This window comes from Pollachius pollachius, assembly GCF_949987615.1.
Source record: "Pollachius pollachius genome assembly, chromosome: 19".
In the NCBI taxonomy this organism is placed as follows: Eukaryota; Metazoa; Chordata; class Actinopteri; order Gadiformes; family Gadidae; genus Pollachius; species Pollachius pollachius.
The window spans coordinates 4,599,050-4,624,049 of record NC_136952.1 but is presented as its reverse complement, the minus strand read 5'-3'; the positions used below and the strand labels follow the sequence as shown (position 1 = coordinate 4,624,049).

At 49.1% G+C, this 25,000-nt stretch overlaps 1 protein-coding gene across 1 annotated transcript in view; it reads right to left on the bottom strand.

Moving 5' to 3' along the window:
• The window catches only part of LOC307090687 (shisa family member 6), a gene marked incomplete at both ends in the record, with an annotated part of 60,982 nt that overhangs the window by 6,951 nt on the left and 29,031 nt on the right, over positions 1-25,000 (bottom strand). The window contains 3 exons of the mRNA XM_079757436.1: positions 1,106-1,126; positions 2,420-2,482; positions 11,847-11,885. Of these exons, the coding sequence (XP_079613562.1) occupies positions 1,106-1,126; positions 2,420-2,482; positions 11,847-11,885 (123 nt within the window). The remainder of the gene's footprint in view (positions 1-1,105; positions 1,127-2,419; positions 2,483-11,846; positions 11,886-25,000) is intronic.

Sequence of the window (25,000 nt, the reverse complement as noted above, 5' to 3'; positions counted from 1 at the left end):
GACAGCGGGTGCACAGCGGTGAGGAGCGGGGCCAGCCACCCCCTTCCAACCGACAGATTGAAATAAAGGGGTGGGGGCTAGCCACCACCGCACTGAGAGCTGTGCGTGTGCGTCTCTGTGTGTGTGCGTCCCTGCGCATGTTTGTGTGTGTGCGGTGTGTTGTGTGCGCGTGCGTCTCTGTGTATTGTTTGTGTGGGTTAGTGTGACTTGCGTCGGCCTGTGTCTCTGTGTGTCTGCACCTGCGTGCGTGTGCGTGCGTGTGCGTGTGTGTGTGTGTGCGTGTGTGTGTGTGTGTGTGTACGAGGGGACGTGGATGGCGTGGGGGGGGGGGGAGGTGATGGATGGACGGTTGGAGGCAGACAGAGGGTTGTTCAGGGGGTAAATAGGATGATGGAGCAGAAAGCGGAGGGAGAGATTGAAAAGAGGGACTACACAAAATGGCGATTAAAGGAGTGAGCGAGGGCCGCCCAGGCAGAGGGATAAAACCAGGGAGATGAAGAGAGAATAGCGGGGGGTGGAGGAGGAGGGAGGGAGGGCACGGTGGAGTAATGGGAGTCACGCGGGGGGCGGGGGAGAGGGATCACAAAGGTGTCCTTTAAAAGGTTATCTGTAATCGCTGGGAGAAAGGGGGGGTACAGAGAAGCAAAGAGTGCGAGGGAGCTGTCTTAACACAGCTGGGTGTCAGGGAGGGGTCGGTCGGACCCCGAGACCCGGGTTCAGGCCGGCATGCGGTCGGGGCGACCTCAATATCGGAAAACGCACACACGCGTACAAACACACACACCTACACGTACACACACACACAGGGTCAGCGCGGTCTACCACAACACGGAGCGGGGGGGGGGGGGGGGGGCTCAATAACCAGAACCGCACAGGACTGGGGTTGGAGCAACACAGGTTATCACGGCGTACGTTTGGGGATTGTTCTCAGGGGGTACGTTCATAGCCCGCTAAAACCGTACCAGACAGGTCAAAGGTCGCACGGGGAGGTGACATAAAAGCAGGGGGGGGGGGGTAATCGTGACAATGTGCGTTGGGGGTTTCATTCTGTCTGTGTTTGTTTTTTTCACGTTTAAAAATGAATGCATGCATGCGTATGACTTACCACGTCTCAATGACCGGTGTGCTAGCGAACCGAAAGAAAAAAAAGGAAATCATAATAAATAAAAGCAAGAAGCAAAAACACAAAAGGATATTTCAGAAACGTGCGATGGAAAACAAAATCCCAAGAAACAGCAGCAGCCGTTAGGACCTTCATCCACGCGTCTCGATCCACCCGCTGAGTGGGACCTGATATACTGATGTTCGGGCAGTAGATGTTGAATATGGCCTTGGTGATTGGAGACTGAAGTGGCCTTTTACGCTCCTTGATTTGCTGCACAGAAAAGCCTTCTGGTCCTACAGGCCTGAAACAGTAGGCCTTATCTGAGGTCTACACCGCGCACACACACACATTGACATTTTAAACTCCTTTCGGGCGGCCTGTGATCAAAGCCTCCATGTTCGCTGTGTGGTTGAAGGAGATTTCTCATGTTTTTCATCGATCTCAAAGGTATTGCCTCACAGTTGCACTCCCTTATCGGAGCAGCGTGCCTGTGAGTGTTTGTGTGTGCATGTGCGTGAGTGTAGTCTTGTGTGTGTGTGTGTGTGTGTGCATCTGTGTGTGAGTGTAGTCTTGTGCCCATGTTTGCGTGTGTGTGTGTGTGTGTGTGTGTGTGTGTGTGTGTGTGTGTTTGTGTGCGTGTGCGTATCCATGTGTTTTCGATGGAACACATATTCAGTATTTACATACAGGAAGAGATAGCTCAACCATAGCATGCTGACAAGGCTTTGACTGTTAGAGTGCCTGCATGCTAGCTGCTGTGGCTAGCTGCATTTTCTCTCCGGAGGGTGGAAACAAACAGAATATAAATCAAAGGGCCACAATCACAGCAGTCATGGTTAAACAAGGAGAGAACAAATCAGATCCAGTATTTCATATCCCATTTCCCCTTCCTTCCTAAACCCAGTTCGACCATATATTCCTACAATCTAACCGAGTCAACTCCTCATTGCAATACAAATAGTGGAAAATATGAAAACCCAATCAAAAGATAGATGGAGAAAATTGTTCAATGGAAATTGTATATTCTTGGTCGATGTTTTCAAAAGATGTTTATCAAAATGTGCTCATGGCAATATAATTTCATAAGTAGGGCCATTTAAGATTTCCACATGCTCTATGCGGACTAGCATAGCATCTTTGGCTAACTTGTGTTGAGGTTGGATTTGAGTGTTTAGTTAATCGTCTACGTGAAATAAAATAAATAAATAAATACATATAAAACCACACGATTGAATAAAATACCTCCACACCTCAATCAACATATATGTATTTACTTGTTCACGGTCATGCTGGCTAGCGTGTGCGTGAGCTTACCATTCTTAGGTGTGCGTGTGGGGCTAGCGAGAGCCACGTGGTTATAGTTGTGCTGGTGAGTTCCTGCAATGACAAGAAAGCAATGGAGAGATCCATTCAGCATTAGTGGTGCTCCCTGTATCAGCTCAAACACTGAGGGTCAATCCAAGAGGTCAGAGGCTTATTGACGAGAACATTGAATTGGGAATTCACCGGGAAACTTTCGTTTTTTGAGTTCAGCTAAATCATCAAGACTGTCTTGAACTCTGGCTTAAGCCCAAAGCACGCGGCTGTGCCATTTTCAAATCCAAAATAGACTTGATTCCTCTTAGGGAGTGAAACAATACTGCCATGCTACATGTACCATCAACCAATATGATTATATTAAATGTTTTGGGTCGTGCCACAAATATTAACGAAAACTGAAACAATTGACTCATATACAAAAACAAAATGCAAGGAAATCTAGTTAGAAGCAAAACATGTTCTGGGGACATACCCCTTTAATACCCCCTTTAACTAAAATAAGAACGTAGACCAAAGTAGACGATAAAGGCTGTGGGATCAGTGGACATGTGTACTGCGTCCATTTTGCCTGAACTCGCCGTTTCCTTGCGAAGCCTCCTTCGACCGGCAGAATGCAGAAGTCAAAAGGTAGCGGCATTCAGGAGTACAAAATGGAGCTGGCAGATGCCTTGAGGATACATTATTTATCGCTATCTGTCCCGCGAAAATAATGCCCCCATATCGCAGCTGAATTGTGCCATAAAACGACAAATGAAAACTGCGCGGCCATAAAGAGGTATAGAGGAGTGGCATCGAACCCCTGTGGAACAATATGATATAAACAAATAAAAACAACCACAACCGACCAATCAAACGACTCCCTCGCAAAGTGTCTATTAAGTGTTAATCCCGATTGCCCTCCGAAACCCGGACTAGCGCCGTCAACTCGACAACTTTCCCCTCCTCGCCGCGGAATAAACGACAAGAGTTTGTCATCCTTCCCTCGGGGGTGCGGCAGGACGACTGAGGGCGACAGGCAGCGTTTCGATGGCTGGTGGAGGTGCTTGCTTTGAGAGATGGGTCCTTTTACGCCATTGTAGTGGTTGTGTGTGTGTGTGTGTGTGTGTGTGTGTGTGTGTGTAGGTGTGGGGGGGGGGGGGGGGGGGAGGGGGGCGAGGTGATGAATGACCACCATTCTCAGAGCTATGTGTGTATCAATGTGTGCACTACTGGTGGGCATGATGGTGTGTGTGTGTGTGTGTGTGTGTGTGTGTGCTTGTGATTATGTTTGCGCTTGTGTGATTGTGTGTGTGTATTTGTGTGTGCGTGCATGCGTGTGTGCTTCCGTGCATACGTGTCTGTGTGTGTGTGTGGGTTTGTGTTTGTGTGATTCTGGGCTCACGTGCGTGCTTGGCTGTGTGTTTTGAAGGCTCGCACATCCGCGTGTGACAAGGCAGCTCTAGATGGAGGGCCACGGGCTCTGAGTGTTTGCCGTCGCAACACATTCATGTTCTGTCTGCCGCTGCGCCTGTTTAAAAATGCATCGCAGCCAACTGCCGAAACAACCATTCACATCTCAGGAGGAGGAGGAAGAGGAGGGGGAGGAAGAGGATGAGAAGGAAGGAGGGAGTGAGTGAGCGGGAAGCCCTACACTCTCATCATGCAGGGCTCAATATTTGCTCGAGTCATGTTTATGGATGCCCTACATCTCCTTTGTGGGCCTCCCAAGGCTTTCAGTGGCGCTTCATTCCGTTCTACTCTCCTTTATTTCTGCTGTCAGCAGTGTTGAACCAGTGAGGTGTGGTCGAGAGGAACTGAGGGACAGAACGTCTTCTAGATGAGCCAAGCATAAAGCTGAGAGAATCCCAAAATTGCACATGTGCAGACAACAAGACAACAGCACCGACGTGCAGATACAAGCATGACACGATAGACATCGCCAACAGCCAATCACAACAATCGCCGCCGCGTGACCATAACAAGATGTTGCTTAGGAAGTCGTTTAATCATCCTAAAGTGTCTCAAACTTTCTAAAGCTCAGCATGACTTTAGAGCACACTTCGCTCTGCATCACTATGGCAGAAAATACATGGAGCGTTTAGCTCCAATCGAAAAGATATTACCTGCCCATTTGCAGAGAGAGGGAGAAAGTGGGAGGAAAGGACAGAGAGAGGGGGGGGGAGAGAGAGAGCCTGAGAACTGTTCTGAGAGGGAGGGAAGTTTATAGAAAGATAGAGACAGAAACAGAGAGAGAGAGAGAGAGAGAGGGAGGAGAGACAGAATGAGAACCATAGCGTTAAAAAGAGTGAGAGAGAAAGAAAGAGAGGGAGTGAGATTGAGAGTGAGAAAGAGAGAGAGTGAGGGAGAGAAAGACCGAGACAGAATTAGAACCATGACGAGATAAAGGCTGAGAGCGATCTTGCGAGCGAGAGAGAGAAAGAGAGAGAGACGGAGAGAGAGAGAGAGAGACAGAGAGAGGTGGGAGTGTGAAAGGATGAAAGCGTCCCACACCATAAGGAGACAGGAGGCCGACACTGTGAGCTGGCTCCTGCATTGCGCCCTGGCCCCTCATTAAGAGAGTGGACATCAGCTCAATGGCGCCATGGTGGTCTGGGGACCAATTAACTGTGTTTGAGGAAGAGTCACGGTGGCAAGACCGAGCACTGAAATAAACACAGTCCGCCCTGCCGCACCCCCCACCCCACTTCCTAAACCGCCAGTGGGGGGTAATTGGACGTGGAACACCCCAGAGTTTGCCCACACTTCATCTCTGAGCTGACACCACGAAGCAGCCTCCCCTAGCCTCTCCCGGGGACCCCCGGAGAACCAGCCGCCGGCGGTCCACGCCCCGAGCCAAACGTCTGGGGGCATGAAAGACAAATGAGGGATGGGGACGGGGGGGACGGCGGGGACAGTCAACACGGCCGCCATCCCTGTGTTATTAACCTGCCACCTAATTCAAGCGACAGGCGTGCATGGACGCTACGCTGCCCGCTATCACGGGGCTAATCAGGCCGAGGCGTGATTATTTATGATTGACACGCGCTCTCACTCTCTCTCCTGGGTTGCGCCGGGGCGGGAGAGAGAGTGAGAGGGAGGGGGAGAGGGAGGGGGCGCCCGCTCGCTCGCTATGCTAATTGCTAGCCGTCGCTTCCGACCGCGTTTTTTTTTTTTTGATGACGCAGCCGCGCGCCTCAGCTGTTGCCGCATGGCACCTTCGTCCCCCGGGATGACTCACTGCAGGGATGACATGGACGTGGCTGGTCCCCCGCCCCCCCCCCCCCGTCCTTCCCATCCTAACACAACCACCCCCCCTCCCAAACCAACTTCGACCAGCTCTGCATCCATGAGATTCTTCCCATAACTTCTCCCTCCCACCCTCTCTCTCCAGAGAGAAAGGGAGAGAGAGAGAGATGGAGAGCACCCCACTCTCTCTGGAGAGTGAGGGAGGGACAGGAGAGGGAGGGAGAGCACCCCTTCTCTCTCTCTCTCTCTCTTCGGAGAGAGAGAGAAGGAGGGAGAGAGAGGGAGGGGAGAGGGAGGGAGGAAGGGAGGGATAGAGAGGGAGGGAGGGAGGGGAGAGGGAGAGAGAGAGAGAGAGAGAGTGAGGGGAGAGAGAGAGAGAGGGAGGGGAGAGAGAGAGAGGGAGGGGAGAGAGAGAGAGGGAGGGAGAGAGAGGGAGAGGGAGGGAGAGAGGGAGGGGAGAGGGAGGGAGGGAGGGAGGGGAGAGGGAGAGAGAGGGAGGGAGAGATAGGGAGAGGGAGGGAGAGGGAGAGAGAGAGAGAGGGAGGGGAGAGAGAGAGAGAGGGAGGGGAGAGATAGGGAGAGGGAGGGGAGAGGGAGAGAGAGGGAGGGAGAGCACCTCCACACCAACTTTTTTATGTAACGCGTCCAGATGGCCGAGGCGCGGTGAGTCAGCTGACATTTGCGGTGGCATTTTGTTGCGTTTCGTAGCCACACTGTGAAACATCCCCGTCCAACATGCGCACACACACACACACACACACACGTACGAGAGGGGGGAGGTAAGTGTGTGTGTGTGTGTGTGTGTGTGTGTGTGTGCGTGTGTTTGTCGGGGGGTGGGGGGAGAAAGAAGGGGGGGGTGATGGCAAGCTGAGTCAACTGTGAAAAACACCTTGAAGCCCGTCCCAAGGTGAGAACTTAAACGCTGGCAACACTAGGAAAGGGGGGGGGGGGGAGAAGGAGGACAGAGGTGGGGAGTTATTATACTTGCGTCTCCGTCCTTCCTCCCTTTCTTCCTCCTCCTCCTCTTCCTCCTCCTCCCTCTCCTCCTCCTCTTCCTCCCTTCCTCGTAAGTTATCATGATTGTTCAGAGGCTCATGGCCGGCTTCTTCGCACGGCCGCCGGCGTCTGTTCCGCCGGCTAGATTAAGGTACGCTGAAACGCGGCAATCACGCGGAGCCAACAAAGCGTGCGTTTGTTGGGAAGCGGGGGGGGGGGGGTGTGTGGGTGGGCGGAGGTACACCACACACTCACGCTAACAAAACGTACAAGCAAGCTCATTACGGCTGGATTTGTACCGTCGTGCAATACGAAATACAGGGACCCCCACCTGCTAGGCACCCCCCACCTGCTAGTCACCCCCCCCCCCCCCAGCCCTACCTCCCACCTGCCAGGCAATCCCCCCCCCCCCCCCCCCCCCCCATCCCCCTCCCTGCACCTTGGGAGCGGAGCGATAGCTATGGGGGTAGTCGCAGAGTTTAGTAGTTTTTCTTACTCGGTTTTTGTTTTGCTTTCATTTCTTGGTCGGTAGCCGCGAGTGCAGCAGAGACTCAAACACAGAAGAGGAAAACTCTGGTGAGACTTCGACAGAGAGAGAGAGAGAGAGAGAGAGAGACGCACAGTCAGAGAATGAGGGGAGAATGCACCACAACGCACAACAAAACAAGTGTGTAGTTTTACATAAGTATTTTCCCACCAACCCCTCAAATCTCTATACACTGGAGCCTCGAGGCTTGGACGGTTCTGAGTGAAAAAAATGAAAACGATAAAAGATTGGCTTGCTTCATCACAGCTCCCGCCTCCCTCCGTGGGTTCTAGCCAATCCCAGATAAAGCAAACAGACACTGGAAACCGCACACGGGCCGGCGCCCTCGCAGTAAATGGAAACCCTGCAGCCATGGGATTAGCTGAACACAGAAGATGAGCAAGAGACGGGGAGGGCACAATGAGGGATGAGGAACAAGAGAGAAGCAGACAGAGAGAACCAGAGATGGATAGACACGGACATGAAGAGGTAGAGGGAGAGGGAGAGAGAGGGAGAGGGAGAGGGAGAGAGAGAGGGAGAGGGAGAGAGAGAGAGAGGGAGAGAGGGAGAGAGACGGAGATAAAGAGATGGAGAGAGAGAGAGGGAGAGCGAGAGAGATGGGTAAAAAGCCTTACTTATCACTGTATTTACAAATTTGCAGTTGTATTATTATTTTTTTGTGATTTATATGTCATTTAACTTTTTGCGCTTCGGCAATTGGAACACATGTTTTTGCACTTTGAATGCACTTTGAATGGTGAATCTTGAGAGAGAGAGAGAGAGAGAGAGAGAGAATGAGAGTGGGGGGTTGAAGAGGGTAAAGCGAGAGTATAAAGAGGGTGTAAAGAGGGAATATGGAGGGTACAGAGAGGTCAAAAATAGGTTATAAGGAGAGTGAAGGGTATAGAGAAGTCGTTATAGAGAGGGAATAGAGAGGGTATAGAAAGGGTATAGAGGGTATAGAGAGGGTATAAAGAGGGAATAGAGAGGGTATAAAGAGTGTTAGGCCTCATAGTGGGAGGGGAGGACAGAGGGAATAGGAGAAGAGCAACATGGGCCATCGGTCACATGACGTCCCCTCCATATCTATTAACTCAGCTCCTGCACATCAAACCCAAAGACGCCATGCTCTCTGCATAACTCGCCCACGACTCTCTCTCTCTCTCTCTCTCTCTCTCTCTCTCTCTCTCTCTCTCTCTCTCTCTCTCTCTCTCTCTCTCTCTCTCTCTCTCTCTGAACCAGCAGTCCTTGGGAGGTTCGGTCATTCCAATATCGCACTATGTGGAACAACTGGAGGGGATGATCGAAGGAAAGGGGTTGAAAGGTGTGTGTGTGTGTGTGTTAGTGTGTTGATGTGTGTGTGTTTGTGAGTGTGCACTGATGTGCATGTGCACTTACGACTGTGCGTGTCTGCAGATCTGGAAGTATTCAGATTGTCTGAGTTTGCATTTATTTGCATGTATGCTTGCCAATATGTTTGTGTGTGTGTGTGTGCGTGTGTTTGTGCACGTGCCTGCGTGCGTGTGTCATTGTCTAAGTGGTGCGCAGTAGGTGGCTGACAGCTATAATCGCGGAGGTGTAACTACAGGGTCTCTGTCCTACTGGGATGACGCTGACAGGCTGATCGCCGACCTCCCCTGTCACACCCCCCACCCCTTGCATCTCTTTCCACACAGACACACACTCACACATGACACACACATACAGATGGCCACACATAGACAGACTCACACATGACACACGCGCACACATAAAGACGGCCGCACATAGACACACTCACAGATGACACACGCGCACACATAAAGACGGCCGCACATAGACACACTCACAGATGACACACGCGCACACATAAACGCACACACACACACTCATCCACACACACACTCCCCCACACACACCTGTCCGCCCGGCGGTGGAGGGTGCGGCACGGGGCCTGGCATTTCACCGCTGACAAAGACGGTTAACATTTAATGGCTAAATGTTAACCGCCATAATGGCCCTACTTCAGTCCGCCTGGGAGAAGGGGGGTGGACAAAGCACCCTTAAAACGCCCACCACCTCCACCACCACCACCACCACCATCAACGCCACCTCCACCATCACCCAGGGGAACTCCGGACGCCGGTTACCGCGGCGACCACGACTTAAATACGACCCAGTTAGGGCGGTGCTGAGCCTTCTCGTGAGACCTCTTAACACAGGGTGGTGCGCGCGCTAGGCTAATATTAACACACTCGGGGGCCCTTTAAAGTTAAGCATGTCGTGATGTCGCTGGTGACGTTGGCGTCTGCCATTTACAACGCAGCGCTCTCCAACACGAGGCAGTTGGTTAGTGGGTTTAGTTTTTGTCATTCGGGACTAAATGCTAAAACCACTTGGTGATTTAGTTGGCCAACCGTGACATTCAGAGGGAATGTGTGGACACTCGCTGTTAATATAACAATACATACATAACAAATATATAACATAACATGTTATATATTTATTTTCAGTCCGGCTTGAATTGCGTTACATTATATGCGATGAATTAACTGTGATGCATAACCTTGTGTCATTTCGTTGCATGTTGAATTTGCGTTATTATTATCGATATTGTTTAATTAACGTTGAAGTAAAGGGTAGCTTCCTCCTCCTCTGATGTGGCGAGCCGTTATAAAACGGCACTCTTTTTAAAGAACCAACTCCACCCGTTTATTTTGCTTGTCCTCCTCCCAGCTTCATCTTTTAGAGTAGGCCACAAAAAAGCGCTTTCCTCCAGTTCTTTTGTCAACCACAATGAAAGAAAAAATACATAAAAAACCCATCGCAAGGAGAGAGTATTTTTCCCCGGTAAGAATTCTCCTTTAATCTCATAACTCAACAATCGTCCCAAGAGCCTTGAAAGGTCAAGCATTCACTTCCCGTTTCAATGCAGCAAATGCCCCTCCTTCCCTATCCTCCTCTCTTGACTCCCCTCCTCTCTCCTCTCCCCTCCTCTCTATCCACCTCTCCTCTCTCCTCCTCTCCTTCTCTCTCCTCTCCCCTCCTCTCCATCCACCTCTCCTCTCTCCTCCTCTCCTTCTCTCTCCTCTCCCCTCCTCTCCAATCCTATCCCCTACTCTCCTCTCCCCTTCCATCCTTTTGTCTCTTCTCAACTCTCGTGCCATCCTCTCCTCTCCCCTCCTCTCCCCTCCTCTCCCCTCCTCCCCCCCTCCCCTCCACCTCCCTCCTCCTCATCCGACCCCATCTCCTTCCCCACCTTTATAAAGTGCCTCTCCTCCTTCACATATGAGCCCTGGTAATCTTCACGGCCGGCTTTGGGTTAAAGGTTTTAGAACTCATATCCAGTCAATTTTATTTTTTGGGGGGCAGGCGCAGGAGGAGGGGGGTGATGTGTGGAAGGCGGAGGCCCCTGCACTGTTGGAAGTTAATAAACAGTTTAGTTTTTTCCCCGGCGTGTGGGTGGTGTGCGGCGGTCTTACAGATGGATTCTGCCGTTAAACCCCAGCGCTGTTTTGTGCTGTCAATACCCTCGCCGAATGGGATCGTTTTTATCAACACGGTTTATCCCCTTAAAACACAACACCAACACAAACAGGAGCATCGAGAGGAGAAATTGTATTTCACCGACCTAGACAGTCGCATCAAGACGAGACGAGAGATACAGACACAAGACACATAAAGGATCGCCCCTGGTTTTCTCCCAGCGGTCAGGAAAAAATACCAACCTAGGTCTCACGGCTGGAACACTCCTTTGAGGAGGAGGAGGAAGAAGAGGAAGAGGAGGAGGAAGAGGAGGAGGGCATCGTTTCATGAGCAAGGATAAGCACAGATTTATCTGATGTCTTCTATGAGTAAAAAGAAGTAACATCATTAAAAACTGCCTTTATCCGTAACTCTATCGTCCTCGGTGCTCCTCTCCCCGGGCTGGAAACAGGAGTCTGGGCGCAGAGCCCCCCCACACCTGAGAGATCTCCCTTCACGTTCATCGATTCGCCGCATGAAACCCAATCCCAGAAGACGCCGTGACACGCGCAGCGCACGACTTCACACACGTATACATTGCAGAGTTATGGTTGGCACACACACACAGCGGAGGAATGGGATTGCACCACAGTGCTGGCCAGCGTCAGCCACCACATCAAGAGTCTTTTTCTGTTCACCCGCCCTACTTTGGTTGCAGTTTTGTTTTTCCTTTGGGTCCATTAGCGGGGGGCCCTCCAGTTTCACTCTTCCAATTAGGAGGAGAGAACTATATATATGTATAGTATCGCATGTCTGTATTTATGTGTTTTTTTATTGAAGATAGAGTCCCCTCTGTTGTACGGTTTCTTCATAGAATGGACCCACAGAAACACCAACACAAATGTCTTCTTCGACAAAGCCACACAGAACAGGGCACACGTGTCAAACCAACCACAGGAAAGAGCCAAAGAACAAGCTTGTGAATGGAGATAAACGGTCAAAATACGACGGTCACACAGACGTTCAGGTTAAGCGGTGAACGAGAACGAGAAGGCGACGCACCACACCGAACAGTGTTTGGTTTGAGCTGCCTCTGAACCCCCGTCTTGAATCCAATCTTTCATCGTTACCGTGCTCACGGAGCAGAAGCACACAAGCATCGACTCAATTTACACCACAGTGGTTCGAGGCAGCCCAGACCCGACGCGACAGATACACACCCACGCCTACCGTGGTGGCTCTGGGACCGGCCCGGCCAGTGTTTTTCACCTAGAAAAACAGAAGTAAACATAATCAGTCACAGCAGGTCAGTGCAAAAAAAGGGCTCATTGAATAAGGTTTGGTTTACTTTTTCATGGTCACGCACACATATACACACAAGCGCGCGCGTGTTGAGCTGGCGAACCACTCGACAGTTATACTCAATGAAGCTCTTTTAATGTTCATTGCCGAAGACAGACGCGGGATAAATGCCTGTGAAAAGGGCCATGGGCGGCACTTTAATATCACCTAGGACGACACAACGGTGAAATAGATTGAGCTAAATGAAAACCGTTTGATTCTCCAGTCTTACACATTCCACACGTTTCACGGCTGCCACAGCGTGTAGACAAACGTTTGAAATGTCTTTAGATTGTGTGCAATGGAACCACCATCAGCCACCGTCAGTCAGGTGTCATAGGACCGTGTACCCCCCTTTCTCCTCTCTTCTCTTCTCCTTTCCTCTCCTCCCTTCTCATCTCCCCTTTCTTCTCTATTCTCCTTTCCTTCCCTTGCCGCTCCGCTTTCTTTTCTTCCCTTCTCTCCTCTGCTCTCCCGTCTCCTCTTCTTTCCCCTTTCTTGTCTTCTCAGCTCTGCCCTCCCCTCTCCTCCCATCTTTCTTCTCTTCTCTCCTCCTCTCTCCTCTCCTCTCTCCTATCCTGTCCACTCCCCTTTCTTCTCTTCTCTCCTCTTCTCTCCCCTCTCCTCCCCCTACCCATTCACTCCCTTCTCCTCTCTCCCCTCCTTTCTCCTCTCTGCTTTCCTATTCCCTCCTGAAAGTGAATTCATGAATGAATATATGAGAGCAGAATATATTGATAGATTGAAATACGTGGATGAGAGAAAGAGAGAAAGAGAGCGGAGGAGACAGAGCGAGAAAAGTGGAGATAGAGAATCAGAGGGACACAGAGTGAGAGAGAGACAGGAAGAGAGAGAGAGACAGGAAGGGAGAGAGACAGGAAGGGAGAGAGGAAGAGAGTGAGGGGGCTTCAGCCATGCAGAACTTTGATCCATCACTATCGATCCACCAGTGCCTCCCTCAGCCTGACTTTTACTCCCTCATCTCCACTTTCCCTTATATCCTTTCTCTCCTCTCTTCTTCCTTCATGTCCTTTCTCCCTTAGCTCCCTCATCTCCTCTCTCTCTCCAGCCATAGACCTCAAACAATATTTGGCCTAATGGTCGCCATGGCTTGCGATCTTTGCAAAAACAGCTGCACCAACAATCCATAATTGGCACATTGAGGGTGGGAATTGAATGGCCGCCTTGCAGTAATCGATGGTCAAAGTTAATTAATATCAAATCGTTAATATCCTTTATTAAATAATACTGTCAGACGGGACCTTTTAACGTACATAATATGCAGATGAACCACCGAGCCACCGAGATCCTCACACGATAAAGAAATAAAGGATTTGCTTTCAGGATAATCAAATCACATTTCTCCCATTGACGACGACAGAGCCATCCCTTTGCATCGTGAACCACCTATTGGCCATGAGATGAACTGCAGTCTCTTCCGACAGGGCTCCGCTAGTCTAACAGGCGTCACGGCTGCAGCCTGCCACCCACGCACCCTACATGCCGCACCGCTCCTCTCCACTGCATCCAGAGCACTCTGGCTTCCCACTGACCACATTAGTATTATAGTGTGTCGTCCCTGGAAACGCAGAAAAGGCTCGCCATGCACGGTCAATGTCAGCGCAGCTGATTTCCCTGCGTTCTGAGAATGCTGAGGAGAGGGCGAAACACCAACGGTATCCTGGCCGTGGATTCTGAAAGCCTCTCTCAGTCTCTTCCACCCTTTGGGGGTTTCTCTGCAACGCGGTCCCTCCTTAACTCACAGAGAAACACTCTCTAGAGCAACATTCGGATTCCGCAGATACTAGTATATATATATTTTTTTTATTATGATCGATTTTAGCCACATTATTATAATTTTCTTTATAGCTGTTGTTTGGCCGGTACCCTGCAAAGTTCTGATCTATTTTTTTAAGTTTTCTTTATTTGTTAGGCTGCTGCTCCAATAAAGTTCCCCAAAACGACGCCAATTTAGAGATTTTATTGGCAGAAGATAATCCAAAATGTTTCTGCTGCTCATTCCATGAAGTCAACGAATCTGTATTTATTCTATCACACATGTTAATCCAAGCTATCTCTACTTAAAGTAGAGTTATCGAAACAAATTACATAGCCAGGTTAAAAATCAGTGTTTTAGTTCAAACACTTTCTTGTGGAGAGTGAACACAGGCCAAACACTGTTGTCTCCCCATGAAAAGGAAGCATCCTGGAGCAGAAATCACCAGAATGTTGCCACAGCTTCAAATCATCGCCACAGAATAATTGCACAAACCCAACGGTTTAGCTTGTTATTGTTACATTTCTCAACCCTAAAACCAATAAAAGGACGATTCCACAAACAAATGGGACCGATAAACAGAACATTCAACCTGAAGCGTTTTTGGTAAATCTTTTTTGTTTCCCTATTCACCGAATCAGGGTCTGTTGGACACAATATGTCCCTGATACACAATGAGAGAGAGGACTGTTGTGTGCGCGTTAGGCACCCCGCGCTCCAGTAACCGCAGGGGGTTGAGCATGCATCATACGACCTTGAGCACCCCGGGCCAATGACTAATCGATGCTACTGATAAATCAATTAGACACGTACCGCAAAAACAGGCATCTCCCCCCCCCCCCCCCCCCCCCCCCCCCAACCCCACTCCACAGCTTCTTCCCCAGAAGGCTGACAAAGTCATCTTCCTTCCATCTTTCATGTTGTGCGGATATGGTAACCATGGTTATACGTCACGCTCCCAATCACAAGAGAAAATTAAGGCAACCCTACATGCTTATGTGTGGGATGTGTATGTGTGTGAATGTGCGCGTGTGTGTGTGCGTGCGTGCGTGTGTGTCTGTGTATGTGTGTGTGTGTGTGTGTGTGTGTGCATGTGTGTGTGTGTAGGCTGTGAACCCTATGAACCATTGTCTTCCTGCCTGGGAAAATGTTAGCTCCTGATTGGCTTCTTGGGCATTATAGCATGCTATTGGTTAATTAGCTGTCGGGGATAGATGATCCTCCCCACTTTATTGGGCTCAAACCAAGGCTTCTTGTAATCGATTCACATAAAAAGCACTGACATCTGAGCACATACCATGAATGAACACTATAGAAACAGATGGATGAGTGGGCGATTCAAATCAACACACATGTACGGAGGATGGTGTCGCATGATCATATCAGGTTTAATCCCTCTGGATCCAGCCTGCTTCCTATAGGTTTGAGCCTTTCCCTTGTCCCAGGAGCCGGATCATCTTCAAACAGTGGAGAGGGTCTCCCACCCCCCACTAGGTCCCCCAACACATCCGTCGGACACAGGGGAAGCCAAATGACGGCAGCTCTTCTCGTGACAACAGAATGAAATCAAAGCTAAGAAGGAAGGAATAGGACATTTTGTTCGCGATCCACTCCGGTTGTCCTGTAATCAGCTGTGAATGAGAGAGGAGGAAGACGGAACTCAATGCAGGGTGTCGTCTTTGTAGCTTCATGTGTCGCTGCAAGAGCGGTGAGGTAAACGCCACGACAGGGGAGGTGGTGAAGTGAAACCTAACCCCCATACACATACACACACACACACACACACACACACACACACACACACACACACACACACACACACACACACACACACACACACATACAACCAAGTACAAATGCACACGCATACACACACACACACACACACACACACACACACACACACACACACACACACACGTGTACACACATACACAAACACACATACATGCACGCGCACACACACACTTGTCCTTGATTCTTGATTGATCTGGTGGACACGATGTATCTCCTAGAATCAATGGTTCCTGAAAGCCATTCAGGCCCTTCCCTTTAGTTAGCATGTTGTCATGTCACCCCATGCTGGGCGTGCACCAAGCCTTTACAGGAGGATGTCCGTAAGCTCAACCCTAATGCTTCTGGACGGTACAACCACCACAGAGAATGGAGTTACGGCAGCATTAGATTACACAGCAGATTCTCAGCGTACCATTTGCTCCCTTTGATGTTCGGAGAGAGAGCGAATGTGCGTTTTTCTCTCCGCCCGTCCGCTCATTCCGCTCATCCGCCATTTTGCAAGCGTCATCCCACCGACATCTCTCCCGTTTGTGTCCGCTCCATGCAAAATAGGTTGTCATGTTTAACATATTCACGAATAAATTGGAATGGATGTGTTTGGCGTCTCACGTCTAACTGTGACCAGAAACCCCGGGGAGCCCCCCCCTCACCTCACCCCTGTCCCCTCGACTCCTCCTGAGCCCCCCCCAGGTCCCCCGCAGGGAGTCTTGGATCGCTGTCGCTCTGCAGGAAAAGCGGCTTACATAAGTGCGCAGCCAGCCCCACCTAGCACACCCTATCAGCTCCTAGCACCACCTATCGGCTTCTAGCACCACCTATCAGCTCCCAGCACCACCTAGCACACCCTATCAGCTCCTAGCACCACCTATCGGCTTCTAGCACCACCTATCGGCTTCTAGCATCACCTATCAGCTCCCAGCACCACCTAGCACCACCTATCAGCTCCTAGCACCACCTAGCACACCCTATCAGCTCCTAGCACCACCTATCATCTCCTAGCACCACCTATCAGCTCCTAGCACCACCTATCAGCTCCTAGCACCACCTATCAGCTCCTAGCACCACCTAGCACACCCTATCAGCTCCTAGCACCACCTATCATCTCCTAGCACCACCTATCAGCTCCCAGCACCACCTATCAGCTCCTAGCACCACCTATCAGCTCCTAGCACCACCTAGCACACCCTATCAGCTCCTAGCACCACCTATCGGCTTCTAGCACCACCTATCAGCTCCTAGCACCACCTAGCACACCCTATCAGCTCCTAGCACCACCTATTATCTCCTAGCACCACCTATCAGCTCCCAGCACCACCTATCAGCTCCTAGCACCACCTATCAGCTCCCAGCACCACCTATCAGCTCCCAGCACCACCTAGCACACCCTATCGGCTCCTAGCACCACCTATCAGCTCCTAGCACCACCTAGCACCACCTATCGGCTCCTAGCTCCACCTATCAGCTCCTAGCACCACCTATCGGCTCCTAGCACCACCTATCAGCTCCCAGCACCACCTAGCAAAATCTATCAGCTTCAAGCACCACCTATCGGCTTCTAGCACCACCTAGCACACCCTATCAGCTCCCAGCACCACCTATCAGCTCCTAGCACCACCTAGCACACCCTATCAGCTCCAAGCACCACCTATCGGCTTCTAGCACCACCTATTGGCTCCTAGCACCACATAGCAAACCCTATCAGCTCCTAGTACAACCTTGTGTGTGTGTGTGTGTGTGTGTGTGTGTGTGTGTATGTGTTTCTGTTGATGTGTGTGCGTTTGGTCGTGTGCTTGTTTCTCTGGATGTGTATGTGTGTGTGCGTCTGTGTGTGTGTGTGTGTGTGTGTGCACGTGTGTGTTTGCTTCTCTCTGTTTTTGTGTGTCTTTGTGTGTGTGTGTGTGTGTGTGTGCGTGCACGTGTGTGTTTGCTTCTCTCTGCTTTTGTGTGTGTGTGTGTGTGTTTGTATATGTGTGTGTGTGTGTGTGTGTGTGTGTATGTGTGTGTGTGTGTGTGTGTGTGTGTGTGTGTTTGTATATATGTGTGTGTGTATGTGTGTATGTGTGTGTGTGTGTGTGTGTGTGTGTGTGTGTGTGTGTGTGTGTGTGTGTGTTGGGGGGACGGAGGGTGGGTCGTGACTACGGGGATCACAAAGCTGTGATGCTGTGCTCCCATCACTGAGTGGTGTGAAGGAAAGAAGTGTGAATAGATCAAATCAGGAGCTGATAGACAGCATCATATTGTTTTTTTAATTCTACTTTTACTGCAAAATTCAGCTCAACCAACAGCTCAACCAAAAAAGCACTTTTATCGAAATAAATCAAACATTGGAGGTAAAATCAAGCCTACAGACACGTTTTTGGTGGTAATGGAGTGATGTAATAATTTATGTAACCCTTACGTAAATACTTGAACCAATTGCCAAAGATTTTAATGTGCTTCTCTTTTCAGGGGTTTCAATGCAAATGATGTGAGAGTTAAATATTCATGCCTGAACTAGTTCCGTTTGGTGAAGGAGGTTGGGATCGAGGAAAGAGCATGAGGGCTGATCAACAAAAGACCAAGACACAGACTCACCAGAGTTTACCAGTATTACGGTGGTGGGTTGTGTGGGGGTGTGAGGGAGTTTCATTAACTCCTCATTTTATCCGGTAATCCCTCGAGCGCAGAGGGAGAGAGGAGTACGATTTGGTAAAAAAAGCAGTGTTTACCCCGGGGTGTTTCGCCCACTGCAAGATAGTGTGGAATAGCTGTGTTTTTTTTCTTCAGAAAAGCACATCTCATGTGGTTACCACAAGCTCATTATAGAGAAATATGTTTAAGGAAGCTTGGAGGCAACTGAAAAGAGAAATCTAACGCTAGCCAGTAAAACAAAGTTAACAGAGAGCCAAAGCTAAATAAATCAGCATAATAGATAGGGAATTGGAAAGGGTTAACTAGCTAGCTCACATTAAAAAGTCCAAAGCAAAAGAAACCTTATGATTAAGCTTTGTCGTCTTTTTTGTTTAAACAAGTATCAAATTAGCATCAAAATTTGTAAGCATCAAAATCAACGGTTTCTGTGAGAATTCCTGACATTCAGAGTGTTGGCTCTCTGTCTTAAGCCAGGATATAGATTTAGGTGTTTACTGCCATTGATCAAAATGAGAGTCCAGTCCATCCTTTGGCATTGAGACACTCATAATAAGCAGGCTCCACCTTTTCCCTTTATTACCACACCTTTCCTGCTTTCCATAATCAACATTTAAAGATTTCAATTTCCATTTCTGGTTAATATAATATAAAAGCTGACCTCAAAAGTCAGACATATAAAAAACAATACAGCCCAATCATATTTTGATTGAAGAGACAAATAAAAAAATCATCTTCATCATCTCTTTTTTACTTCAAGGGCACACCGGCGACTACCCTATACTATAGTCGGCCAAACCCATAAACGGCCCATTAATGTACGCACATTGAGGCTACGTTTACATGATGGCGGTCTGAACAGAAGACGCAAAAGTGGCGTCGCGTCTTCACTTTTTATTCCGCGTTTAGACAAGCGTTTTCGGGAGGAAATCTGCGTGCATACGGTGACGCAAACGTATGTGGATTTCGATTGGGTATGCATGTCAGGTGGCTAGGTGGTGCTGTGATACACCATCACACAACACCACCATGTCTGAGCGCATGCGTAGAATCTTCCTTCTTCTCTTATCTGCGCCGCGAAAACCAAAACATAATTACAGATCCTTCTCTGTTCAGTAATACTATCTGTACATATCCTGTAGTTTTCGTGGAAAGACTCCTTTAAGTTTATTAGAGCTGCCAGAGCAACTTGACAGTCCGACGCATGGAAATAATCCAACATGTTTGGTTTTTTCCCTGTACTGGCGCTGTAGTTGACGTTAACACGTACGTGACGTGAGCAGATCTGAGCAGAGTTTTGCGCCTTGGCAGTGTAGACGGAAACGCTTCGGCGGAGCGTATTCAAGTTTTCCACTCTAGAGGGTGGTTTCAGATTTTTGCGTTTTTAAGCCCCAAAAATGCTGTCACCGTCTAAACGAAAGGCACTTCCGATACAATATTTGGTCGTATTTACCCGCAAGCGTCCTCGTGTAAACGGGGCCTGAGCTGACTGGCGTAAGTCCTGTGACTCCTGTATAGCACATTTACATTTAGGTTTTTATCCAAAGTGACTAACAATAAGTACATTTGTAATAAGAAAGTGAAACAATATACCACTGTCGGTACATTAAAGATGTTCCTAGAACCAAGTGCAAAGCACTAACAATCGCTAGGTTAAACAATTCCCCGTAAACAACAAAGATAAGATTCTGCACAACTAAGTGCTATAACTAAATACAAAAAGTGCCAGGATGTACAACATACATAAGTACGAGGGGTGGGACGGGGTGGCTCTGCAGAGTGTCATCTTCATCAGGGGGTGCCTGCATAGTCCTCACAACGTACTTAATCCCAACTCATTAACACCCAAACCGTAACAATGGCCGTCACAAAGGCTTGAGGTGTGGGTGGATTGTCTGCCGCAGACAGATAGAAAGGCAGGTGCTTTTTTTTCTTTTTGGTATAAATTGCCTGTCATTCACTTGCTTAAGATAAAACATTCTTTAAGTCAGCATAGGGTATAGCAAGAGAGAGTCCGCCGTCTGCAATTGAATTACCATTTTGCTAGAGTTTTACAAAAGGCACCATAAGTATGCAGTGTCATGGCCAGGGAGGACTGAGTTTCCTGAATAGAAACTCTTCAGAAATGCATTGGACCAGGGGGCAATTGAAATTACAGACTGGACATATTCATTGAAAGTTGCGACATTATGTCTCCTTAGCACTTGCTCGACTGGAGAACGGAAAAAGACAAAAGATCGGGATTAACTCATTCATCCACACCTTGACAGCAAACAGTGGTGACCCCTTTTTGTCACACAGTATGGCCTACATTTCAGCTCGCACTCCCACTCCTGCTTTCAATATCCCAGTTCTAATGAATTCACTAAAGTCAATCAGAGCGCTCGGTGCGTCAAACTGAACACCCTCAAAGACGAGAACGCTCCTCAGAAACTCTGACGGACAGGAAGTCCTGTTTTAGAACAACAAAGAGCCCATCGCGCTCGACAAGGTGCTCGAGACGTGCTTCCTGCCTGCCGGCGGCCCGGCCCGGCCCGGCTCGGCGAAGGTAAGAAGCGCGACGAATTTGAATATTGATTGAGGCCATTTAATCCACCCCCGCTCCTATTGATATGTCAATCATTCGGCTAAATCTAGTAATGGCGTGTCAGAGACAGCGGCGACGCCAGCCCAAGGGCACGGCTCGTTCCGGCGCCGCTTTAATTGCAGTTGGCAGCGCGTTCCGCCCTCGCCGCCGGTAATGAGCAAATGAAGTTGCGAGGGCATTAGCGAGCAGCCGCGGGCTGCGGCTCGGCTTCCTGGAGGGTGGCATTCAATACGCTGCAATCTTTATTAACATTTCGCCGCAGTGACAAGCGCCGCGGTGACACACGCAGCAAGGCACCCGGCTGCTGCTGCTGGAAAGAGAGCAGCCATCGATCTGCGTCGGAGATAACCACCAGAAGATGCCTGACTCAACATGTGTGTGTGTGTGTGGGGGGGGGGGGGGGGGGATTGTCAGAGAATGAAATTGGTGTGTTATGGTTGTAACTATGACGACGAGGCTACTGCTTACTCAGTTACCGCCAGGCCCGGCGTCGTGGGAGTTTGAATCTGTATGAATCGGTTTAAGATGTTTAAAATACGTTGTGGGCGAGAGTAAGGGTTAAATGGAAGGGAGGGGGAGAGAGGCGTTCAGTCAGCTTTCTCATTTTTTCTCCACTCCTGAATATAGAAACAGACAATGAGTTTGTGGGAATTAATTTGCTATGTATTATTGCATGAAATATAATTGGTTTAAACGTCCACCATCGGATCAATAATCCATGGGTGTTGCAGGGTAGAGGAAAGCAGAGGCCAGGGAGTCATATCTCCTGCGAATCTAATTAAGAGGAAGCCTAGAGACTGCTTTGCAGCGAGTGCACCAGAGAACAAATCTATAGAATTAATTTTCTTGAAAACCTGCCGCCAACTTTTCTCAAAATGACTAATATTGTATTTTGGGGGACGGTGAGAACATAAATCACCGGTGACTTTGTTATGGGCTGGGGAGACCTCTGTGTGATGTGGGGCAGGACACTTTGCATTTCTGGACTGACATGAGGATTCCAGAGAGGGGGAGATGAGGGAGAGGGAGAGGGAGAGAGGGAAACAGAGAGAGCGTGAGAGAGAGAGAGTGCTGGACGGAGTGAGAGAGAGAGAGAGAGTGCTGGACGGAGAGAGAGAGGGGGTGATGGCAGAGAGAGAGAGAGTTATAAGGAGTGTTTTTAGAGAGAGCTTATATTAGAATAACTGTAGAGAGAGATACAACAGTATTGTACTGAGAAAGAGCGACGGTTCCGTAGAGAGAGATAAAGAGTAGTAGAGAGAGAGAGAATTCTGTAAAGAGAGAGAGAGAGTCCTGTACAGAAACAAAGAGAGACAGAGACAGAGAAAGAGCGAGACAGAGAGAGAGAGAGGTAGAACATTGTACTGAGAGAGAGACAGGGACAGAGAGACAGAGACAGAGACAGAGAGAGGTAGAACATTGTACTGAGAGAGACAGGGACAGAGAGACAGAGACAGAGAAAGAGCGAGACAGAGCGAGAGACAGGGACAGAGAGACAGAGACAGAGAAAGAGCGAGACAGAGAGAGAGACAGGGACAGAGAGACAGAGACAGAGAAAGAGCGAGACAGAGAGAGAGAGAGGTAGAACATTGTACTGAGAGAGAGACAGGGACAGAGAGACAGAGACAGAGACAGAGAAAGAGCGAGACAGAGAGAGAGAGAACAGTGTAGAGAGAAAGAGAATGCAGTAGAGTAAAGCGAGAAAGAGAGTTGTGTTCCCTTGTACAGGACATGTCGAGGCGTTGCCTCTATCTCTTCCTCTCCGTGTCTCCAGCCAGTCCTCTCTAAACCCTCTAACCCTCCATGTCCAGCACCTGTTGAGAGCATGAAACCACGGCAAAAACCCTTCAGCGTCAAAGATAACAGACAAATGAAAGGGGATTTAAAGTGTGCAATGCGGTGGGAAACCAACTTGCCACAAACTCCCGCCAGTGAGAACAATTGATTCACCTCCGACGGGACTGAAGAAACGGCGAGTGAAAAACAAGCGTTCGCGGCGGAGGCCTCGACCAAATAATAAAACAGCACTCGTCCTCAGCTCCGTCGCACAAACACCGCAGACAAACCTCCTCTCCCTCTCTCCCTATCTGTAAACACTGTCCACCAATCGCCGGCGTCTCCGCTCAGAATGCGAAAATGAAAGACCTTTTTTTAGTCAAGGACGTCCTATCGAGGGGGGGTGGGGGGGGGGGGGGGGGGGGGGGGGTTGTGTTTTGACAAAACGCGTCACGTTGTCGCTGACAAATGGCTTTCTAATAGAGTGCCCAGCCAGGCGCGGCTTTGTCTCCTTCGTCATTACGGGGTCCTCACGGTGGGACTGCGCCACGGACACAAATTGATAGATGATTAGGCAGCGAAATGCGGAAAAATAACCAATCTTTGATGAGCTAGTGAGGCACTCCTCCCAACAGCTTTGGAGGACGCATAATAAAGAGTAGAGCGAAACTTCACCGGTGCTCGCGAAGGCTACAACGGATTTTATTCAAGCCGGGATTCGAGGAGGGGGAATCAAATACGTGCCTGGAATCTATAAACGGTTAACGTAGCCATTACTGCGCTCAAAATTATGACGGCGTTTATGACGCTTAAAGGCTACATAAATGTAGCCTCGGTCTCCATTTAAGGAGCCCGGGGTGTGCGCCTGGTGGTTTGGCATGTGACTAAATGAGCTGAAATGCTAAAAGTATTAATATAGTTTGAAACCAGTAATTACACCGTGCCGAAGCCCTGGAGCGGAGGGAACCCACAGTCTGGCGCTGTTTGACAAAGCGTCATATTTCACTCGCTGACATGCATGGCAGTCAGATAAGGGCCGGCCCTCGTGATGGATGGAGCGCTCCGGACAAATGATGCATTTCCCGTATGATTGCCTCGCTGGTCGTTACTCACAGACTGGGGGTGATTATGGGGGGCCCTGGGGGGCCCCGGCAAGAGCCCCCCGAAGAAGGAGAAATCACAGCGGGGGTCTCGGGGCTGAACCTCCTGGCGCCCGGCTTCTGATTGCCAGCCTCCAATCAATGAGGCCCTGCTTTAATGGATTATGTGCCTTCTTTATCAATACGTTGGCTGGCTGCTGGGGGAGAGGCTTCAGGCGGATGGACGATCACACAATGTGAGGCCGATTTGTTCGACTCTTTGTCTGTGAGAAGAAGCCTGGTTCTTGGCTTTTGATCTTTAAAAGGGTATGTGAGGATGGAGATGAAAGGTATGCGCCAACACATGATAAACATAAACAAAAGGCGCAGAAATCTTGGGCCCCAGGAAGACTAGATGGTTGTCATGGATTCAGCGAATGGGCATCGTTATAATACAGATGAGGTAATAATGGGTAAGCTATGAGGTTGCCCTTTGATATTGTATTGATGGGTATTGATGCATGGTGTTAAAGCACTAAGGAAGGGCAATTATGTTCCTAATTACATTAATCTTGATCATATATCATTCATATATCATTTTCACTCAATTCTTAATGAATGTATCCTTATGGTCTTGGTCATTTGCTATGCATTTCAAAGGCCTTTTGCATCCCTAAGAATCCATAAAATGAGCAATTTTCCTTAACGGCGTCATTTTATGGCATAAACAATAACACAGCATTATATAGCACAACATGTTTTTATGGTGATGGATTTGAATTGAAATGTTTTAAATAATGCCCTTCCAATTAACACCTAGCACAACACTTTTGTGTAATATTTTGCATAATAACTGTGATCTTATGTTGATGTCGACTTTACACGTTGGGGATTAATTGCCAGACCTGAGAAAAAAGACAAAAATGGCAGTTGAATTATCTCCTTCCTTTCAAAGCATCACGGTCATATGACATTAGAATGAATTAGAGGGCATTAAGCATGCCCTATTAACTCATTTGAGGGTGGTGGTGGTGGTGGAGCAGGTAGGGTCACCTCAAGGAGCAGGTATTTGTGTCTTTGCCTTAAGAGCCATATGGATCACAATTCACGTTGTGAGTCCGGAATGAAGAGAGGTTTCACTGAGCAGCTAAGTTAAAGGTGTTCGACCACTCATTCTCCTCTCTGTGTGAAACCTTCATCCTCAGTCAGAATGACTCGCACGCCATTCATCAAACCCAATGCGAATAGATTTCCGAGTTGAAACTCGCTTTCTTGTGAATAGGGTTCTTGTGAATCGTGTAAATACACTCCTCTTTTCACAGAAAATAGCTCAGCAGAAAATATCAGAGAGGACCCGATGAGCTTGGCTCAGGGCGACGAGTAGAGTGCCATGGCATGC